Source organism: Colobus angolensis, unplaced genomic scaffold, assembly GCF_000951035.1.
Source record: "Colobus angolensis palliatus isolate OR3802 unplaced genomic scaffold, Cang.pa_1.0 Scaffold53, whole genome shotgun sequence".
Classification (NCBI taxonomy): Eukaryota; Metazoa; Chordata; class Mammalia; order Primates; family Cercopithecidae; genus Colobus; species Colobus angolensis.
Genome location: NW_012118821.1, coordinates 4771286 through 4792905, shown reverse-complemented (window position 1 = coordinate 4792905; position 21620 = coordinate 4771286). Strand labels below are relative to the sequence as shown.

At 40.4% G+C, this 21620-nt stretch overlaps 1 protein-coding gene across 1 annotated transcript in view; it reads right to left on the bottom strand.

Annotated features, from left to right (window-relative positions):
- The window catches only part of MBOAT2 (membrane bound O-acyltransferase domain containing 2), a 120285-nt gene that overhangs the window by 17860 nt on the left and 80805 nt on the right, over positions 1 to 21620 (bottom strand). The window contains exons 5-8 of the mRNA XM_011960940.1: positions 17137 to 17191; positions 11957 to 12140; positions 7492 to 7684; positions 2420 to 2523 (exon numbers count right to left, since the gene is read on the bottom strand). Of these exons, the coding sequence (XP_011816330.1) occupies positions 2420 to 2523; positions 7492 to 7684; positions 11957 to 12140; positions 17137 to 17191 (536 nt within the window). The remainder of the gene's footprint in view (positions 1 to 2419; positions 2524 to 7491; positions 7685 to 11956; positions 12141 to 17136; positions 17192 to 21620) is intronic.

Genomic DNA, 21620 nt, shown 5'->3' with positions numbered 1-21620 from the left:
AAAAAAAAAAAAAAGAAAAAAAAAAGAAAGAAAATAGATAAATAAATAAATAATAAAGGCATTTGTGTCCTTCTCTTACGTGGTATCTCAGTGGCACTTAACACTGATGACCACTGTTTCCTTCAGAAAAATTAACTCCTTTCTTTACTTTTTCTTATGCCATGCACTCTCAGCAGGGGTGATATCGCCCCCAGGAGACGAAAATTGGTTCTTAAGGGGCAAAAATATCTTTTTTTATGTAAAAAGAACATATATACATATAGTAGTATATCAATAGGTATACAGATATACAGTATATCTGTGGTATTAAAATTTCAGGGGATAAATTATTAGGAAAAGAGTGTCTCAAAACTCCCCTTAAGGTGTTAATAATTAAAGGTCAGAAACACTGCTATATCCACCATTCAACTTCAACAATGATCCATTTTTCCCTCTCCTTCTCCATTTTTATTGCCAACACTGTTGTTAAGAATATTTCAAAGCAAATACCAGACTTCTTATTTCACCCGCAATTAGTTCAGAATGTGTGTCCAATAAATAAAGACTTTTTAAAAGACCATGATCCGACAAAATTAATAATAATTCCTCAACATCATCTAATCCCCCTTTGTATTAAAATATTCCTGATGTTTACAAAAGTCCTTTTCAGTTGGTTTGGTCAATCAGGATCCCAAAAAAGGTTCATCCAGTGCATTTGGCCAAAGCCTTTTAATCTGTAATAGCTCGGGTCATATGTCCCATAGCACTTCCCCTTTTGATCTGATCCAGTGTTTAACTTACTCTCTATACTCCACATACCCTCTAAATTTAGAAGGATCTAGAAATCCGATTCAGATTTGGGTATCTCAGCACACTTCAGTGATGGCCTGCATTTCTTACGGCATCCCATCTCGGGTACTTACTGCCTGACTGCCCACTTTTAGCAACATTAGGGCTCATCAGAGGATCCAGCTTGACCTCTTCACCTCAAGTTTTGGTGTTGGATTTGGAATGTTGGAATGATCCTTTTCATAGGCTGGCAAAACAATGGGGTTTTTTTTGTTTTTTTTTTTTTTGAGACAGGGTTTTACTGTATCACCCAGGCTACAGGGCAAGTGGCACAATCACGGCTCACTGCAGCCTGCTGCGCAGTTGGGACTACAGGTGCTCATCACCATGCCAGCTAGTTTTTGTATTTTTTCTAGAGATGGGGTTTTGCCATGTTGCCCAGGCTGGTCTCAAACTCCTGAGCTCAAGCGATCTGCCTGCCTCGGCCTCCCAAAGTGCTGGGATTACAGGTGTGAGCCACAGTGCCCAGCTGGTTTTCTCCTTTTTTCTTTCTGGCTACTCCTGAATTCCTTTGACCAGCCTCCCAGTACTGGTGCTCTTTCAGAGACTCTCACCTCTTCTCATTCTCATTCCAGGGCCTGAACTGCCACGTGCTGACAGTTCCCAGATTTTACTCTCAAGCTCGGGTGCCTCTGCTGAGTGTCTGACCATGATCTGCCTGGTAGACAACTCACTAAGTCTGTGATTTGAAGATATTACCTGTCCCTTCAAACTCATGTCTATTCTCTGTTCCTTATCTAAGTGGAAGGTATCACCATAAACCTAGTTGTTTAAATCAGATTTCTGGGCCTGATTCATAACTCATTCTCTCTTGCTGATCCCAATTTATCACCAAGTTCTGTTGAGTCTCTTACACAGTTCTCCAATATGTTTATATGTTTCTAGCCCTACTGGCTAGTATGTGGTTTAGGGCACCATCATCTTGGATTAACAAAACATCCTTCTAACAGAGCTCTCTGCCTCTTGAGGGAAATACATTCTACATGCCAGATCCTTCTAAAACACCTATATGATCACCTCACTTGGCTACACATATAATCCATCCACAGTGCCCCATTGCTCTTATAAGAAAGACCAAAACTCTTAATATGGCCTGTAAGAGTGTGGCTGCCTGGCCATTTCCCCAACCTCATCCTTCATGGCTTCCTCAGTTATGAAGCAACATGAGCCACACAGCTTCTCTCAGCCCGCAGGCTGCTCCCTCTGCTTGGAGTGTCTGCCTGTCTTTTGGGACTCAGCTTAAGCATCATTGTCTTTGGGGCCTTCTTCCCCCAAACACCTAAACTAACCTGGATTCCTATTTCATGGATACCCACATGCCTTACCCCTCTCTGATCACCACCTATTTTACCTTATTCTGTAACCTCTAGGAAACTAAAGCTCCATGAGGGCCTGAATTGTATCTATCTTATTCATTGTCTTCAGTGCCCAGGGCACATAGTTGGCAACCAATATATATTGATTAAATGAAAGAATGAATGTTAATATTAAAAAACCTTCAATACCACTCCTAGGACATCACACCATAACTTAAGAAAGCAAACTTGGTACTTAAAGTATATACTAACTAACTTCTTAATGATTGACTCACCTCTATTTGTTGAATTCTCAAATTGGAAATTAAGTCCCAGCGAGCTGCTCCATTTTTGTCATACCCTCTGAAACCAAAGCCTGCAGCATTATTAATGGCATCAGCTATAGAAAACAAAATTCAAAAAAAACTATGAAGAATCTCCACAACAATCTACCATATTCTCCCAGAAGGTATGTGTTATTATACCTTTTATTCTTAAACAGTAAAAGTAGATTTATTCTAATTTTTAGGTCAGAAACATCATCACATACAATGAAAATAACACATCCAGGACAATTTGGTTAGTCAGTAATATATGACACATTATGCATGAGTTGGGGGCAGGTGGAGTTTAAAAGCTGTTGAGAACCAGCAGGTAAAGGTGAAGACTCGAACAGGAAACGCTCCCCGACATTAGCTGTGCCAGTGGAACACAGCAGGGTATGCTCAACCAGCTGCCAAGAAGTTGCTAAGGGAATGTTTTTGCTCTGGGAGCACCATGTTCTTTTTAATCATATATTTGAACTTTGGTATAAACAATAATATATAAGTGAGGCATAATATTTTCCTTCCATTTTCTTTCTTTCTTGGTTCACCAGAACCTACTCTGTGTATATGTCTCTAGAATTTTTAAAAAATAGAGACAGGGTCTCCCTCTGTCTCTGCCCAGGCAGGAGTGGCAGGATTATAGCTCACTGCAGCCTTGAACTCTTGGGCTCAAGCAACCCTCCTGCCTCAATCCTCCTGCCTCAGCCTCCTGCCTTAATCCTCCTGCCTCAATGATCCTCCCTCAGCCTCCTGCCTCAATCCTCCTGCCTCAATCCTCCTGCTTCAGCCTCCTGCCTCAATTCTCCTGCCTCAGTCTCCTGCCTCAATCCTCCTGTCTCAGCCTCCTGTCTCAATTCTCCTGCCTCAGCCTCCTGCCTCAATCCTCCTGCCTCAGCCTCCTGCCTCAATCCTCCTGCCTCAGCCTCCTGCCTGAATCCTCCTGCCTTAGCCCCCTGCCTCAACCTCCTGCCTCGGCCTCCCGCCTCAATCCTCCTGCCTCAGCCTCCCACCTCAATCCTCCCATCTCAGTCTCCCGCCTCAGCCTCTTGCCTCAATCCTCCTGCCTCAGCCTCCTGCCTCAATCCTCTTGCCTCGGCCTCCTGCCTCAGCCTCCTGCCTCAATCCTCCTCCCTTGGCCTCCTGAGTAGCTGAGACTGCAGGTGCATATCATCACACCTAATTTTTTTTTTTTTTTTTTTTTTGTAGAGATGGGGGTCTCACTATGTTGCCAAGGCTGGTCTCGAACTCCTGGCCTCAAGTGATCTTCCCACCTTGGCCTCCCAAAGTGCTGGCATTTCAGGCATGAGCTACTGTACCTGACCCAGAATTTGTTTTCTAATCCTTTTCACCACAATGCTTGATTAGTCATTTTTGCTTTATGTACATGCTTGATTAAACTGCAAAGAAAATTTCTGCCTCAAATGAGCCCTTTTCCAATCAGCTGGAAAACTGTTTATGCTATTTGTATCATGACCAAAGAATAAACAAACAGAAATCCATCAAAGCCCAGCAAAATAATATGCCTATACAGACATGTATCCTTAAACTGTTTTATTGTTTATTAGTGCATTTTAGTACATCAAACGAGATCCTTTAAAAATTACACTTTGGGGAAAAGAATAAACAAGATTTACTCCTCTATCAGGTTTAATGAGGTCAGCCACCTTTGTTCAGTTCACATAAATATGAGCCTTAAAGGTAAGCCCATTACAGAATTAAAAATAAAAATCTATTACCCACATGGGCAGCATACCCATATACATGGCTGCTGAGGAACTCCTTCCCTTCCTCATGGGTGCCTCCACTTCTGATTTGTTCACGTATTCATCCTCTCCATCTTTCTTAGCCCTACTGTGATCTAAGAGCAATGAAACTCCTAACCAACTTCACACTTGACAACAAGATAGGCCCAGGGTATGGTCAACAGCAACAAAATGAGAAAAGAACTGGGGATATCAAACTGCAGGAGTCCACCTTCCATGTTTCCCTGCCCCCCAGTCTCCCACCACAGACCCTGCCTAATCTTTACCTCAGGTAATGTAACCCCTGAGAGAGCTTCCAAGTTGTCATTATATAGAGATATTCCAAATAACTGACCATTAACATCAATTTAAACTTTAATCTGTCCCTACATGGGCTAAATGTTTTTCAAACTTGAGTTAAAGGGGAAAAAAACTGCTCAGATCCCAAGACATCATTTTTTTGAGGTGATAAGGAGAAAAGGGCAGGGCCACATGGCTGTGGAGATGAGAAGCCTGATTCCCATTTTGAGAACCCTGAATTAAGGAATTAAATATAGCCTGCCTAGCCACTAGTATCCATGAAATTATAATTTGAAAAATGTACATGTGGATACAAAAATTGGAAAGTAACTGTCCATATGATCCAGAATACATTCATACTATTTTATAAATCATTAACAAAATACAAAAAAATTAAAGAATTTTGGAACTCTTGGATTTCCCAAAACACAGATTTTTGGACCTCCGGAGATCATTAAACTCCAATTTTACAACCAAATGAACAATTTAAAAAAGGTAGTGGGGGTGGAGATGAACGTGGGCACATGCATGCTGAGCCTCAGCTGGCGTCTCCACTGACAAAGTCGAAACCTGAACCTCAGGGCTGCACCATTACCAGGACTCAACCATTACTTGTGTTAAGACAGTACAGACATAGTATAAGTATTTATTGAATGGAATAACTTTACTGCCTTAGAGCTAAAAATTCTTTAAATTCTTTAAATATAGTTCAATTTCAAATTGTCATTCATATATATTCTGATTATTTCTTTAGGAAAGAATCAGGGAAAAGGAATTAACTCACCTTTGCTTTGGTTTGTAAATACGTAAAAATGCACAAGATTCATTTTTCAAACCAAATATTGGGGTTGGAAGATCAGAAGTACCCAAATAATCATTTTAATTGTCGTAATTGCAAATAAAAAACTAATGATAATTTTTTTTTTTCCTGAGGCAGGGCCTCACTCTTACCCAGGCTGGAGTGTAATGGTGCGATCACAGCTCACTGCAGCCTCAACTTCCCTGGCTAAAGCAATACTCCCACCTCAGACTTCTGAGTAGCTGGGACCACAGGCATGTAACACCACAGGTGACTAATTTTAAAAAATTTTTTTGAAGAGATGGGGTCTCACCATGTTGCTCAGGCTGGTCTCAAACTCCTGCCTCAGCCTCCCAACATGCTGGGATTACAGGTGTGAGCCACTGTGCCCGGCCTAATGATAAATCTTGTATATTTTTACGTATTTACAGAGATCTTGTGATTTTCTCAAAAGCCTTATAAATTCAATGCCCTTGTTCTATTGATAAGATTTTCAACAATTAGATGTCCAACCAAATCCAAAAACATGCAGAACTCTTATATTCTATAAATCTAGTGATTCAACCAATAGGTCACAATTCTTATAAACCCCTAAAAGTACCAGGTTTGTTTGGGAAAGTTCTCAGTCTCAATTTAAAGTCAGAGTTTAAGTAGTACAGGAATTTAATTTGGTATTATTGATGTCTAAATTTGGCTACAATAAAAATGTTCAATCCTTAAATCTTAGATTAAAATCCATAAAATAACATTATATTTTAATTGGCCATTAACTCACCAGGTTAAAGCAACTTTTAATGATGCTACTGTGCACAGCTATATGATGAAAGACTGAAAATAATGATTCCAGCCCCAAACTGTATTTCATTGTAATCATAATAAAACCGACAGTAAAATGCTAATCCTCAGAGGCCTAATTATTGGCTGATGTGTTTCTTCATGCATTCATTCAAATATTTGTTGAGTAACAAATATAAACAAGGCAAGCAGAACACAATCTTAAGAATAAAGGAGTTTATAATCTTGTGGGTGAGATAAAAAAGGCAACACATATATAAAAGAGGTTTCAATTTATCCAATGAAGCATTCTCTCTACTTCAGTCCCACCTTCAAAACGTGGCCAGAATCGTCTTCTTCTGCCACAGGATCAGGCTGTCAGCCTATCTGAAGCCTCTTGTGGCTCATTCAGCAGAGCAGGCAAGGTCCTGTCAAAGCCCATTTCACCTGACCAGGTCCTTCCTTCCTACATGCCCCTGCTAACATCTGCCACGCAAAGCGAGGTACCTTCATGTCTCTTTGCTCATGAGTGAAAAACTAGCCATTTTCCACTTTGTGAAATCACATTTAATCTTTTTGTTTTCGTGTTTGAGACTACCTAGGGGTTATTGCTCAACTCATACTAAAACCTCACTATGTTGCTCAGGCTGGAGTGCAGGGGTGCAATCATGGCTCATTACAGCCTCAAACTCCTAGGCTCAAGCGGTCCTCCCACCCCAGCCTCTCAAGTAGCTGGGAATACAGGCACACGCCACCAGGCCTAGTTGATTTTTAAAAATCTTTCTGTAGAGAGAGGGATCTCACTATGTTGCCCAGGCTGGTCTTGAACTCCTGGCCTCAAGCAATCCTCCCACCTTCAACTCCTAAAGTGCTGGGATTATAGGCGTGAGCTACCATAACTGGCCCACATTCAATTAAAGGCACAATTGCATGTTATCTTTTCTCTAAAATTTGCTCTACCTGCCAAGCATAACTGATGACCCCCTATCAGTGTGCCAATATCATTTTATTCACTTTGCTGATAAACTACTGATCATATTATACTAAATGGTCTATTTAACAGGTATCAAAATGGTAAGCTGAATACAATCATACTAAATTATAACCATCTGGAGGATGAGGACTATGTCTAATACATACTTGTATCTATCCTGGCTAGCACTGAATCTAGAATACAATAGGCATTTAACAAATATCTGTTGTCTTTTCATTGATCCATTATTTTTATTTTGTATTATAATAAAATTGATTCCGTTTTTAGAATATCCTTACATACGAGTTGTGAGGGCTGTTTTTTCTACACAGATGACTTAATTTTTCCAATTGGTCTTTATGTATCCTCAAGAGGGCGCACTGATAGCAATCTACCAACAAGGTAAGAGACGCTTCAACACAGACACAGGGAAGTCTATTTACATGTTACTTACCTAGCGTCCATGCAAAATAGTATTTGGGTCTGGCAGCCAAAAGAGAGATATATAGATAGATAATCTTTGTTGGCCACGAAGCTGTAGCTTGAAAATGCTCATCGATGTTGTACTCCACGGGTAATGTTGTACAGATGGTCAAGTGAAATAACAAGGACAGCCCACAAATTAAGAGCTTCTGAATAACTGCAGTCTGAAAAGTGCAAGGCGAGACTTCATCAACTTTATCCATGCTCCTTTTAATTCATTCTATGTATTATCGACAGATTAACCTTCCTGAACGATCATCAGTCTTACAATTCTCCTGGTCAAAATTCAAGAGCTACATTGCACTTGGCATTTAAAGTCTTCCATAGTCTCATGGTATGAACTTTTTCAACTGTATCTATAAGTACTACCTAGGGGTTATTGCTCAACTCATACTAAAACCTCCATTTTGTATTCAGAACTTTCAGGAATTAAAAAAAAAATCTAAAAGCAAGCGTAAGTGTATTGGTGTGAATGGAAGTGAATACAAAAAAAAATTAACATTAATTACTTCTGGCAGTAAATTTTACACGGATATATATATTTTTTCCATTGCATCTTTTCTATATTTTCCAAATTCTAGGCATCTCATGGATGTTATTTTTACAATAAACAATCCATGCATCTCTGTAAATCTGAAAGTTAACACAACTTTGTTCAAGAATAATAAAAACCAAAAGAGCTATACACCTGAGAAGAATAAGAATTTGCATAAAATTGGTGAAAAGAAGACGCTTTTCTCAGCAATGCTGCGGTAAGGTCACATTACCAACTCATGGTGTTCTGTATTTTTACAACTCGTGCTGTTTTTATATTTGTAGAAGGCCAGAATATTTCAACTTCATTTGGTATGAAAGAGATTATATAGGCTATGAAGAAAAAGAAACAAGCAAAGAGAAGGCTAGATTCAGATGAAGTATGCAACAAAATACCTGGATTTAGAAATGCTCTATACAGTAACCAAACAGTACTCAAATTAACTGAAGTAATTTATCAATGAAGCTCCACATTTTAACACTTTATATAATGGTGCCAAAAGAAAAGCTCCAAGGCAAGAGCCAAAGCATATGCCGGATGCACTGCACTTCTGAGAACAGTATTTTATTATTGGTTGCTCCTGCAAGGTGGAACTCAGTGTTCAAGGACTCCTTGCAGCAGTAGTTATTCTCATTTTCCATTGTCTTTTATCCCTTTCTTTAATAAAATAAGGCTACTCTTTCTTCAATGCCTCCCAAATATCTTACCTATACATTTGAATTATGAGATTTTAAAATGGAAGAGAAAAAAATTGTAATTATAAATGAAGCAAGATGAAATAAATGGCCCCATACTTTAATTTTAAAATGAGGCATATCATTTTAGTAATGTAATAAGAAGTACTGTGGCCACAAGACTATATGGTTCTGAAGCAGGGCAGGGATATGGTGCTGCAATGAAAATGTAGAGAATACCAAGACAGCCTGTATCCTGAGAGGTGATATCCTCAGCCCCCTTTCCCTGCCTAGACCCAGAGTCCCAGCAGTCAAGTTTGTATGCCCCAGGCAGAAGACTGGAGAATCCTTCACTCAAACAAAGAACCCCAGAGAAATGGCTACAGACATCATGACAGAGACTGCCAAGTGTTACCCAGGAGCCCTCCTCCCCTTCCTGCACAGAAGAGGAAGTTTCTCTTGGGTGCTTAGAAGTCTAGCTAAAGATGACACATCATAGCCTTTGTTGCACCCGAGTGTGGCTTATGATTAGGTTCTGGCCAATAGGATGCGAGCAAAAGTAGTATGCACAGGGAAGATGGAGCTTGGATCTCTAAAACCTTGGGGCCCCCATATTATCAATGCACTGCTTACAGGTGAGCTGTCCCACATGTAACATAAAAACAAATTTCCACCTTGTTTAATTCCTGTTATTTTGGTCCTTGTTTCAGCAGCCAAACCCATATCCTAACTGATGCAGACAGAAGAGAGGACAGTGGAGAGGCCCCCGACAGAAGAGCCAGTGGGCTCCATGAGCATCCTCCTTAGGATCCTCAGCATCTATGCACTCCACTGATGCACAAGGAGCTTCCAAATGCCCCTTGAGGGACTTATGACTAACTACCACTATTTGACTTTCTAAAGTATATGCATGTGAAATTTAAATAAAATATATTATTTAAATGGTGGGAAAAAACATTAAGAATATTTGCCATTATCAACAACCTCTGATTTAGAATGTCTATAACCCAAAAGAGGAACTCTTTATAACCCAAAAGAGTTTACTCTCTTTTTAGAGAGTAAAACCCATAAAAACTCAGTGAAGTGACAGAATATATGCATTTGTATTATTCTTTGTCAAGTTTGATTTACTACTATCACATGTTTATAACATTGGATATTTTCAAGTATTTTACAAAATCATTTGATCTTCATACAGTCTCTAAAACAGGGAATACATTAAGATTCTCCTTTTGCAGACAAGGACTCATACACATTAAGTGATGTGCCGAAATGATGAGCCAAACTGGCCACTGACTGACAGTCCAACATCTTGATTCCTAGGTTTTTCTTCTCCTTCTAGCATTCCCAAATAAACTTCGAAGAAGCTGACTACAATTGTCTTTACCTTCTCTTACAGCAAGGAGACCACTAAAAGATTGAGTGGTCATCCTGGAGATACAAAACAGTCAATGAAGAGACATCAATTTCAAGTCTGGAATCCCACTCAGTTTGATATGACATTTCTCAGCACTTAACCAGTAACAGAAAATATGAAGACAAAAACATCTTTTTGGTATAAAATACAATGAGCCACATGGTAGGAAAGAGATAATATACTATCTTTTGCGAGTGCATGTACATTTCTACATTCACTCTTTGTTGCCCACACGGTGCAGGGTGGTAGATTTGCAGGAGAAAGAAGGTGACCCCTTGCTCTAAGCCCTACGTTCAGAGAAAACACACGCCAGGCGCGGTGGCTCACGCCTGTAATCCCAGCTCTCAGGGAGGCAGAGGCGGGAGGATAGCTTGAGCCCAGGAGTTCGAGACCTGCCTGGGTAATACAGCGAGACCCCGTTCTCCACAAAAAGGAAAAAAAAAAAAAGCGCAGAGAAAACACACTAGCCCCTTTCCTTCATCTCACAGACTTCCTGATTGGCCTATTCTTCTTCATGGAAACTATACATTTTACCAGATGAAATCTAACAGAAACTTAGCCTATACAGAGCCTCACTGCCTTTCTTTATGAAGCAGCATCCCAGCAATTTCAAGTGCCCCAATGGCTTAAAGAAAGTAAAAATTATGTTTGGTTGTAAGGCAACTTAGCATAGACTTGAAATCAGATTGCACTGGTGTGAATTCCAGTTCTACTGCCAACCTGGGAAATCTTGGTCAAATCACTTAGCCTATGAGTCTCAGTTTCCTCATCTGTTAGATGGTGAGAAAAACAGCACCTACCTTGTATGAATGCTGTGAGGGCTGAAAGAGTAACTACGTGTGAGGTCCACACCACAGTGCCTGGCACATGGTGAGCACTGTCAAAGCGTTAGCTACTATTAATATCTTTATAATATTACTAATCTCTTCATTGTGGGAATCAGGAGCTGTTTTGTGGAAAAAGGTGACATTTGAAGTAGGCTTTTAAAGAGAAGAAAGATTTCAACTGGCAATAATTAAGAAGAGGAGAGGAAAAGCAAAAAAGAAATGGAGGATACAGAGTGTTTACAATCTGCTGGAACACAAGGCATAGGTAAGAAAGAAAGAAGAAAGAAAGAAAAGGAAGGGAAGCAGGAAGCGGGAAGGAGGAAGGGGGGAAGGGGGGAAGGGGAAAGGGGAAAGGGAAAAAGGGGCCTGGAAAATTATTAGGCTAGCCAATTCCATGATAAGAGCTTTCTTGTAAAATCCCCTGTAACTATAAAGCATTATTCTCATTGAGGAATTCAGCACATAGTTTCTGAAGTGACCTTATTTGTGTTCTTAATCATGACTGTACTTCTACCAGGTACGGTGTGAAGAGTCATTTATCTTGAAAAGTATTTTTAAAGAAACAGATGGATAAGTTCCCAATGTGAAAGTATTTGTATTTTTAAATAAGACTAACCAATACATGCTATAAAGGCTCCAGATAGGCCGGGCACGGTGGTTCAAGCCTGTAATCCGAGCACTTTGGGAGGCCGAGACGGGCTGATCATGAGGTCAGGAGATCGAGACCATCCTGGCTAACCCGGTGAAACCCCGTCTCTACTAAAAAATACAAAAAACTAGCCGGGCGAGGTGGCAGGCACCTGTAGTCCCAGCTACTCGGGAGGCTGAGGCAGGAGAATGGCGTAAACCCGGTAGGCGGAGCTTGCAGTGAGCTGAAATCTGGCCACTGCACTCCAGCCTGGGCAACAGAGCGAGACTCTGTCTCAAAAAAATAAATAAATAAATAAATAAATAAAGGCTCCAGATAAATCTCATGACCTTACATTTGGAGATGGCTCTGTTCTTTCATACTGTGTCTCTTCTTTTCCATTTTCACCAGATTGTGTCATATGGTAAGATCTGCCTTCAATGAAAGTAATGTAGTCTTTGTAAGAGCAAAGCGGGCCTGCCAGGATCCCCATGAAGTTACAGTTGTAACTCAAATACTCCAGTAGGCTTGGCATGCGCCTGCAATGAAAAGACACGCAACCAGTGAGATGCAGCATAAGCTTCAGAACATTTGATAGAGTAACAATCCACCTCACTGCTCTCCATTTCCAAAATAAGACAAGCTTTCATTTTCATTTGTACCCATACAATAGGAATTTTAAGGATCAGGACATAGTCATGCTCAAAAGTATGTCTGAATAGGAGTTTCTATATAGATCCTTATGAGCAAATATGAAGGTTTCAACTTAGATTTCTCATGATGAGACAAATCAAAGACAGATGCACTATCCACACTGTCGTCTCCTCCTAGGCAATCATTTGCTCTTCTAACAAACACGTGCTGCGCACTGTGTGCCCCATCTGCTGCAGGGCCTGGATACAGCAGTAAACAAAGAGAGGACAATCCTACATCCACGGAGCTTGCATACCAGGTGCAGAAAACAATAATAAAATACATAAAACATATTTTCAGAGGTGCTAAGTGCTACAAAAAGAAGGAACTCTTTTAGTCTATTAAGAAGTCAGAAAAGGCCTCTCTGGTAAGGTGACAGTTGAGCAGAGACCAGGAAGAAGTGAGAGGAGCTGTGTGGATGTTGGTGACAGGGGTTCCAGGCAGAGGGAATGATGCGTGAAGACCCCTGAGCTGGGCATAGCTGGCAGCAAGGCAGCCGTGGGGCTGGAGCAGAGTGGACCCAGGGGAAGAGGTGGGAGCAGGCAAGACAGCTGAGGTGGGATCAGACAGGGCCCGCCTTACAAGCCATGGCAGGAACTTCAGATTTTACTCTGACTGAAATGAAAAAACACAGTAGGTGTTTAAAAGACCTATGTCTCCATGCATCACTCCAGCCCACGTGTGGGGCTCCTGCAGTCTCCAGGCAGAAAGTGACAATGGCTGGAGGAGGGGCAGATGCTCTGCATGCATCCTGGCAGTGGAGCCTGAAGGCTGCAGAAGGATTGGCTGTGAGGTGGAGGAGAAAAGGGAGTCAAGGACATCTCAAAACATTTTTAATTCCACTCCTTAGAGGTCTGTCCAAATGATACATGGTACCTATGGGTAACACGGTGAAAATGGGTAGTTAACACAGGAGACTATTTATGTTATCATATAAATGAATAAGGAGTGTATTTTTTTTTTAAACAGCTCCATTAAGAAAGTCTACCGTCCACTGTCAATTATAAACCATCATAAAGAAAGCACAACTGCACCTGGGGACAGCAGGCAGGCTTCTTGAACATGTTACAGTCCCTTCTCCTCTCTGAATATGATAAGCTGTCTCCTTAAAAAATACAAACACTCTTGTGGACAAGAGAGGTTGAGAAAATACCCTCATAAACAGTTTTTTAAAGAGCTAAGTCTTGTTATGTTGCCCAGGCTGGACTCAAAAGTCCTGAGCTCAAGCAATCCTTCTGCCTTGGCCTCCTGAGTAGCTGGGATGACAGACACACACCACCTTGCCTAGCTTAGCATATATTATTTTTCTTTGAGAAATTAAATAGAACAAAACAGTGATTCCTGTTCATCTGATACTATCTGGGTTACCACTCAGCCCAAACCATTTTTCTAACTTTTCCAGAATTATTTTTCCACTTTTAAAGATGTCTTGAACCTTAAGTATTTTCTTTTTAGGGCTTGAAATTGATGACAGAAAATGTTTCTGGCAGATTTTCTCTTTTAGTTCTTTCTACTTAACGATGAAACAGCATGCTTTCTCACTGTATCAAAGACCAGGGTAAGTACCCTGCAGTCACAAGGTTATAAAAGAACTCCTTGTACTCCAGCAGCAGAGCTCCATTCTCAATACCAATTATTTTAACACCAAGTCAAACTATGTATCACCATTAGCAAGGACAGGAGACAGTTCTAAACCATGAAACTTACTTAAGTAATTTTTGGCTCAACTGTCAGATCGAACAACAAGTCATTTTAGGCACTGAAGTAAATAACTATATTTATTTATAAAATGAGAACTTAAGTCTAATTGTAGTGTATAATATCAAACAAAAGATTCATTCATTCATTCCACTGATATTTGGTATCAACTATGTGTTGCCTCAAGTTTGGGCTTCTCATCTGCAGAATTATTGACACTTTGGACCCATAATTCTCTGTTGTGGGGTCCTCGTGTGCAGTGCAGGGTGTTTAGCAGCACCCCCTAGGTGCTACCCACCAGATGCCAGTAGCACCACCTCCCTCAGCAGTAACAACCAAAAATGTCTAGACATTGTCAGCTGACTCTTGGAGGCGAAATCACTCCAAATAATGATTACGGTTTGGATGATGGGGACAATAAATGGGACAAAGTTCCTGTCCTCAACGACAGGGGCAGGGGGAAGGACAAATAAAACAAATGTCTTGTATAACATCAGACAGTAATACCTACTATGAAGAAAACAAAGCAGAGCAAAGGGATAGAAAGTGATGGCACGAAGGGAGAGGTATTTGTGACAGAGTGGTCTGCATTCAGTTAAGAATGGACTGAGTGAGGAAGTGGGGTCGAGCTCTGGGCTCTTGCTGGGCCTTATATGCTGTGGTCGGGGGTTTGTAATTCTATTCTAAATTACAGTGGAAGCCACTGGAGGATTTTCATCAGGGGACAGGAATAATATAATCCAATGCACATTAAAAGATTCTCTGGCTGCTAGCTGAAAAGTAGGCTGCACAGGGCATGGGAGAAAATAGAGAAGCCAGGAAGGAAAGCTACCACAGCAGATCAAGTAGAAAATGAGGGTTTGTACTGGGATGTGACCAGTGGAAGCGGTGAAAATCTGTCAGATTAGAGATTAATTTTAAAGGAAGGGCTAACTTGACTTGCTGGTGAAGTGGATTTGCTGTAAGAAAATGGAAGTCCCCCCAGGCCACCAGTGATAATGGTACTGCTATTAACTAACTGGGTGAAAATGGTGGAGGAGCAGATGTGGGAGGAGGAAGGAAGAGGGAGACAAATCAGAAGTTCTGTTTTGAACATGTTCTGTTTGAGCTGCCTGTCACTATCCACGGAAGACCTTAAAATGGCAGTTGGATAAATGAGGCTGGAGCTGAGGGGAGTGGATTGGGCGGGAATATAAATTTAGGAGACTTCAAACATGAAGATGGCCTTTAAAGCCAACGGATGTGACCACCTGGAGAAAAAGGAGAAGTCCAGGGCTGAGCCCAGGCTAGTGGTAAGGCAGAAGCAGGGGCAGAGGATTCAGCAGAAGATACAGCGACAAAGAGCCAGTGAAGGAAGAGAAAAAACTGAAAGAAGGGAATGTCCTGGAAGGAAGTGAAGAAGGTATTTCAGAAGAGTGGCCAACTGGCCAGTGCTGCTGAGGTTCAGCATCATGCAAACAAGCTGACAATGAAATCGGCCAAGATTAAGGGCAATCTTGAAAGAATGATTTCAGACCAAGAATGGGCACAAAAACTTGAATGCAGGGGGCTGAGGAGAGAATGGGGGGAGACACTGAATGTCCACAAAGCCTTCATGAAGTGCTCCTCTAAAGGAGTGCACAGTAACGGGGTGATGGCCAGAAGGGAATGAGAGGTGTCATGAGCTTATTCTGTTCAGGTGGTGGGGAGGGCCTAACAGAGAGGGAGAAATCGGTGAGTGAACAGGCAGGAGTAACTGACGCAGCAAAATCCTTGAGAAGGAAGTGAACTCTGTGCAGCAGTGAGAAGATGGCCTTCGATTAGATTATGCACAGCTAGTACCTGACACCAGGAAAGAAAGTAGAGCACTGTGTTATAGATTCAGGCAGCATGGTAGATTTGGTGGTTGCAGAATCAAAGTAGGATTGCTTTTTTTTCTCTCCAAAAAATAAAATTTTGCTACCAACACAAGTATGGGGGACGGTGTGTTAGAAGACTGGCAGGAAGGAGAATATATCATTTTAGAAGAGTGTGGGCAAGTGAGTGGACCGAGGAAACACAGAACCACTGGCAATACTAAGGATCCTAATTTTAAATGTGGGGTAACAAATTTAAAATGAGTCCAGTCAGCAAGACAGTGTTTTTCCACTCAGCTTTCTTCCACTGTTCAGGCAGGTGAGAGGTGGGGTCACCTAGGTCTGGAGATTTGCTCTCCATGTGAGAGGCATAGGGGAAATGGCAGCTGAGTGTCTGCAAATGAGTAGCTACTGGGATGGCGCAAGGGCTCCTAACGATCAAAGAACCAAGACCAAATTAACCTCTTGTCAGGAAAGCTACTCAAGTGTCTATTTATTGATACGTAAAGATTGACTATAGGGGCTATCAGAATAGAACATTTTTAAAGATGGGAAAATACAAAAAGACCCCCAAGACATGCTACCTGGGATGAAAGATGAATACTTAGTTTAGTTCTAAATAATATCACAAACAATCTCATTCTTCTAGCAGCTATGCACTTATTCATTCTAGTTTTGGAAACAAGGTAATCCATGGGAAATTTTTCTGTAAGTATAATGAGTATTCCATCTCAAATTATATTAGTTGAGATAGACCCTGTGAAATTAAGCCATTCCTTAGATTAGTCATCAGAGTGCCTTCAGTAAATGAAGTAGAAGCCTATCCCAGAATGAATTCCTCAAATAATAATGAGAATTATCTGACTGGTTCTTTATGATTTCAAAATATGGCATCGATATGCTACATTAATGTATTATATCTTAGCCCAGTACCTGCCATCAAGTTATTGGCCTGTAAATGGTAGCTGCTATTATTACCAGTAATTACTACATGGCAGACATGAAGACAATACTATCCTCCTGTCTTCAAGGAACTCAGTCTCACAGGAACGAAAACTTTAGCAGCTAACCTTGTGGCCCATAGGAGGCGCACATGTACAATCACAGAGGCAGGGTGCTACAGGAGCCAGAAGGGATGCCCAGCCCCGCCCAGCAGGCTTTGGCAGGAGGGAGGTGCATGGAGGGAGTGAGGCTTGATTTTCAGAAGTAAGTACCTCTAGAAGGACTAATCAGCCCCAGTCACAGAAGGAACGTGGGTCCTAGGCAGGGGTGCGGGAAGCATGGCAGAATAGGATGCAAAGGCACGTACCTTACAGCTAAATCCCTCTGTGAGGAAGTCAGTTCTTCATCCTTCCGAAACATCCCTGAGAAACAAAAACAGGTACTCTTCTTACCAATTAAGATTTCTCCCCAAAATGGCATTTTTGCCCATGCACACTTTCATTACTTTCCTCATTTGAAATTCATGCTATGATATTCCCAATTTTGATATAGTGACTGTGACTGTTCTTTTCCTTCTCATGGCAACACAGGCTCGATCATGTGAAAAGTCTCTATAAAATAACACATGGTTGGGTATCTAACTCCACTCTAAGGGGAGTTATAATTAAAGAATTCCCAAATGCTGGCACTTTTTAAATTATAACGTTATTATCCTTAATCGTAAATGCTATGACTTTTCAAAAAGGGGCATTACAATATTTCTATTAATGGACGACTTAAATGACTACACATGAGTACTATAAACTAGAAGCTCAACATAAAGCAAGGAGCAATTTCCTTACTCCTCCATGACTCCAATATATGAAAACCAAACTCAAATACATCATCTTCTTTCATCTATTTACCTTTCTCTTCAAAGAGGAGGATATATTATTTAAGATTACACATCAACTTACTAGATCCATATGCTTTAAAAATATATACCTCAAATCCAATGTAAAGACCAAAGGAGAATGAAATTAAAAAGCAAATAGCAACATTAATATTAATAAATTAATATAAGTAAAGTAGTAACATTCCCCCAAAGAACCAAAGCTAAAGCAATTAAAAAACAGTGAAATAAATAGACAAACCTAAAAACATGAAAAGACAAATCATAGAAGAAATACATGTAGCCAACTAACATGAAATGTTAATTTCACGATTAATAACGTTATCATTATAAATCATTAAATGTACATTAAAAGAGCAAGATGCCATTTTCACCTATTATAAGTATGCAGAAATTTTAAAGGGCTCTTACTCATATAATATAATCTAAATTATGTAAAACACACATTTCATGTATTTTATATGTATATAAAACAAAGATGAGAAGAAAATAATTACTGCTTTAAAATGCCTCAGGAACTATTCTATGCACTGAGGAAGGGGCAGAGGAAAAACAAACTCCCTGGTTTTATAGCACTTATATTCTAGTATGGAGACAGAAGATAAACAAATAAATGAGGTACCAAGAGGAACTCACATCATCTTTCTGTAAACCAGTATAGCAAACACTTTAGAAATCTTTCTACCCTTTATTCCTAAAACTCTAGCCCTAAGGAAATAACTGAAGGTGCGATTCAAAATTTATGACAAGGATCATCACAACTTTATACATAATAGTAGAAAAAAAAGTAACAGCCTATATATGCAACAATTGGGGAATGGGAATATATTACATACTCCACTTTTGACAATTATGTGAAAAGAAAACTATGCCTCATAAGATGATAAAGGAAATATTAATAAAAAAGAAGGGGCCGGGCGCAGAGTGGCTCATACCTATAATATCAGTACTTTGGGAGGCCAAGGTGGGCGGATCACCTGAGGTCAGGAGTTTGAGACCAGCCTGGCCAACATGGTAAAACCTTGTCTTTACTAAAGAAAAAAAAAAAATTAGTTGGGTGTGGCAGCAGGCGCCTATAATCCCAACTACTCAGGAGGCTGAGGCAGGAGAATCACTTGAATCTGGGAAGTGGAGGTATCAGTGAGCCAAGACTCTGCCTCAAAAAAAGAAAGAAAGAAAGAAAGAAAAAGTCTGGCTCTGAGAAATGTCGGGGGAGGGACATGGAAGATTATTTTTCTTCATATTTCCAATTTGTATTTTTCAAATTTTCCTCAATGATCACATACCTACTTTTTATAAGCAGGAGGAAAAAAAAACACTTAAAAAAAAGATGATAGAAGATGAGAAAACGGTAAAACATTATCAGGATTTAAACCCCCAAAAAGGATAATTCCTACTTGTGACAATTCTACTTTCTTCCCCCATATCAGATATATCCTGTCCACCCTTTCCTTAAAAAAAAAAAAAAAGCCATCTTTAGAAATGAGGATAAGTATTCAATTTTTAAAAACTTCTTATCCTTTTTTCCTCATGCTTTTCACCAGGCAAGTGACATGTTAATAGCCTTCTTTGTGATTTTAAGCTTTGCCATACATAAACTATGTTGTTATGTTTAGTCAGCATTTCCAAGTGTTTGGCATAGGGTGGGCCTCTACACCAGTTCAGTCTGCCATGCTACTCAAAGAAGCAATTACTGCTTTTGAAGTGTAAACTAGCCGAGAAAAGTGGACACAGAGCTTAAAGGACAGAGTTTCATAGAAAAAACTTGTGTCAAAAGTCTACATGCACAACAAGCCCAGCCTCCCTTCTCAGTTCACAACTTGGGAACTTGCCAAAAGAATCACCAAAAACCAATCAAAGACAAGACACCATTTTTTAAAGCTAGAAGTCTAACCAAGTACAAGTAAGGTGGTCTAGCAAACAATGGGGTATGAGAAGACTTCTAAACCTCGGTGCGACACCACGTTGCAGGTGGAGACGGAAAGCCTGCCACTGCTGCTGTGTCTAACAGCTGATATGGGTGGTCCAGTGATTCTACTGTGCTGCTTAGTTCCCCTGAATACACCATTTTTTCACTGAATTAATGGAATGGCGTATCTTCCACTGTTTAGTACTTATGTATGAATAGGTATAAGAAAATGATTGCTTATCATTTTCATGTAAATTCGGAGTCAGGAATCATGGCGATGCCAAACAACTACTGATTATCTACATGCGTGGCTAAGATAGTGGTACCTTTGGTTTCTGATGGTTCAGTGTACACACATTTTGTTTCATGCACAAAATTATTAAAAATAATGTATAAATTACCTTCAGTCTATGTGTATAAGGTATATATAAAACATCAATTAATTGTGTTTAGACTTGGGTCCCAAGATATCTCATTATATGTATGCAAATACTCCAAAATCCGAATAAATCCAAAATCAGAAACACTTCTGTTCTCAAACATTTCATGTAAGAGATATTCAACCTGTACAAACATTCCATTAGGTTGAAGTATTTCTACCGTGAGGTGACATCAACGAAGCCGCCAGCAAGACAACCAGCTACACTATCCCGACAGGCCACAATACAAGCCAGACTTCATGAGCAAACATGCCAGCAGGTTAATTTAGTCATTCATCCTAAGCCCTCAGCAATCTCATATACACAATTCAAAGCCAAAAGGGTAAGCAGGCTCTATTATATGAGGGTGATGAAATGTCTTAAAAACCATGCCTAGAAATACCCAAGGATAAAATAACACCTGCTTCCTGAAGATACAAATATGAATGACGCCAGTGGATTGATAGTTGAGAAACAGACACAGTTGTAGGTAATTTATTTGGTTTCATCTAGGAGTGGTCCAGAACCAGGCTGTGCAGAAACAAATTAACATAGTTCTGAGACTGCTATCCTTAGAAAGGCCTGCTTATAAGGTGTGCCCATGGCTGGTGTGCGAGAACTTGGCTGGTCCACAGTCCCCTACACCAGTAGGAAATGTCTCCTATGCCTAGCCTATTTGTGCTAACAATGTGGTTTATTCTGAACACCTGCTTTCCTTCTGGGAGCCTGGAATTTTGGTGTACGCTAGGGGGCCTATGTGACCAGACCCCAGTAAAAACTTTGGGTGCTGAGTGTCTAAAGAGCTTGCCTGATAGACACTTCACAGGTGTTGTCACAATTTGTTGCTGGGGGAATTAAGTACGTTCTCTGTGACTCCCTTGGGAGAGGACTTCTGGAAACTTGTGCCTGGTTTCTTCCAGACTTCATTACAGGCACCTTTGTACTTTACTGACTTTGCTTGGAATCTTTCGCTGTAATAAATGTTAGTCACGAATTCAACTACATGCTAAGTCCTGTGAATCACCAAACTGGGAGTGCTCTTGGGGTCCCCCGATACACAGATAATAAGGCCCTTCTTTGAAAGACTAGCTGATAAAATATGGGTTAGACAGGATTCAATCTATCCCCTGGGAATACAGGGGTAGGTGGTATGGGGTGTGGAGGACCTGCAGCAGACTGACTCGGAGGATGTACTGAAGCACACTGGAAGAGGAACCCAGTTCGAAAAGCTAAAGTGTATGAACTCCTCTAATGCTGCTAAGACTAATCAAAATCTAAACTGTTCTAAAGAGATAATTACCATTAAATCCATTTAAAAGAACAGGTCACAAAATGAGGTTTGTTGTTCTTCTGAGTTGAATATATATTGTCATCAGATACTTCTAGACCTATAGACAAAATTATATCCCTGATCCACAACTTTCCTATATTCTCTTTCCAGTGTCACAGGAGTAATCTGTTACCAGCATACTACAGAAGTTTCAGCACCTGAAGGTAACTGTAGGCTTTTACCTATAGTGTTTCCTAGCATAAGTTTTTTTTTTGTTTTTTCTTTTTTGAGACGGAGTCTCGCTCTGTCGCCCGGGCTGGAGTGCAGTGGCCGGATCTCAGCTCACTGCAAGCTCCGCCTC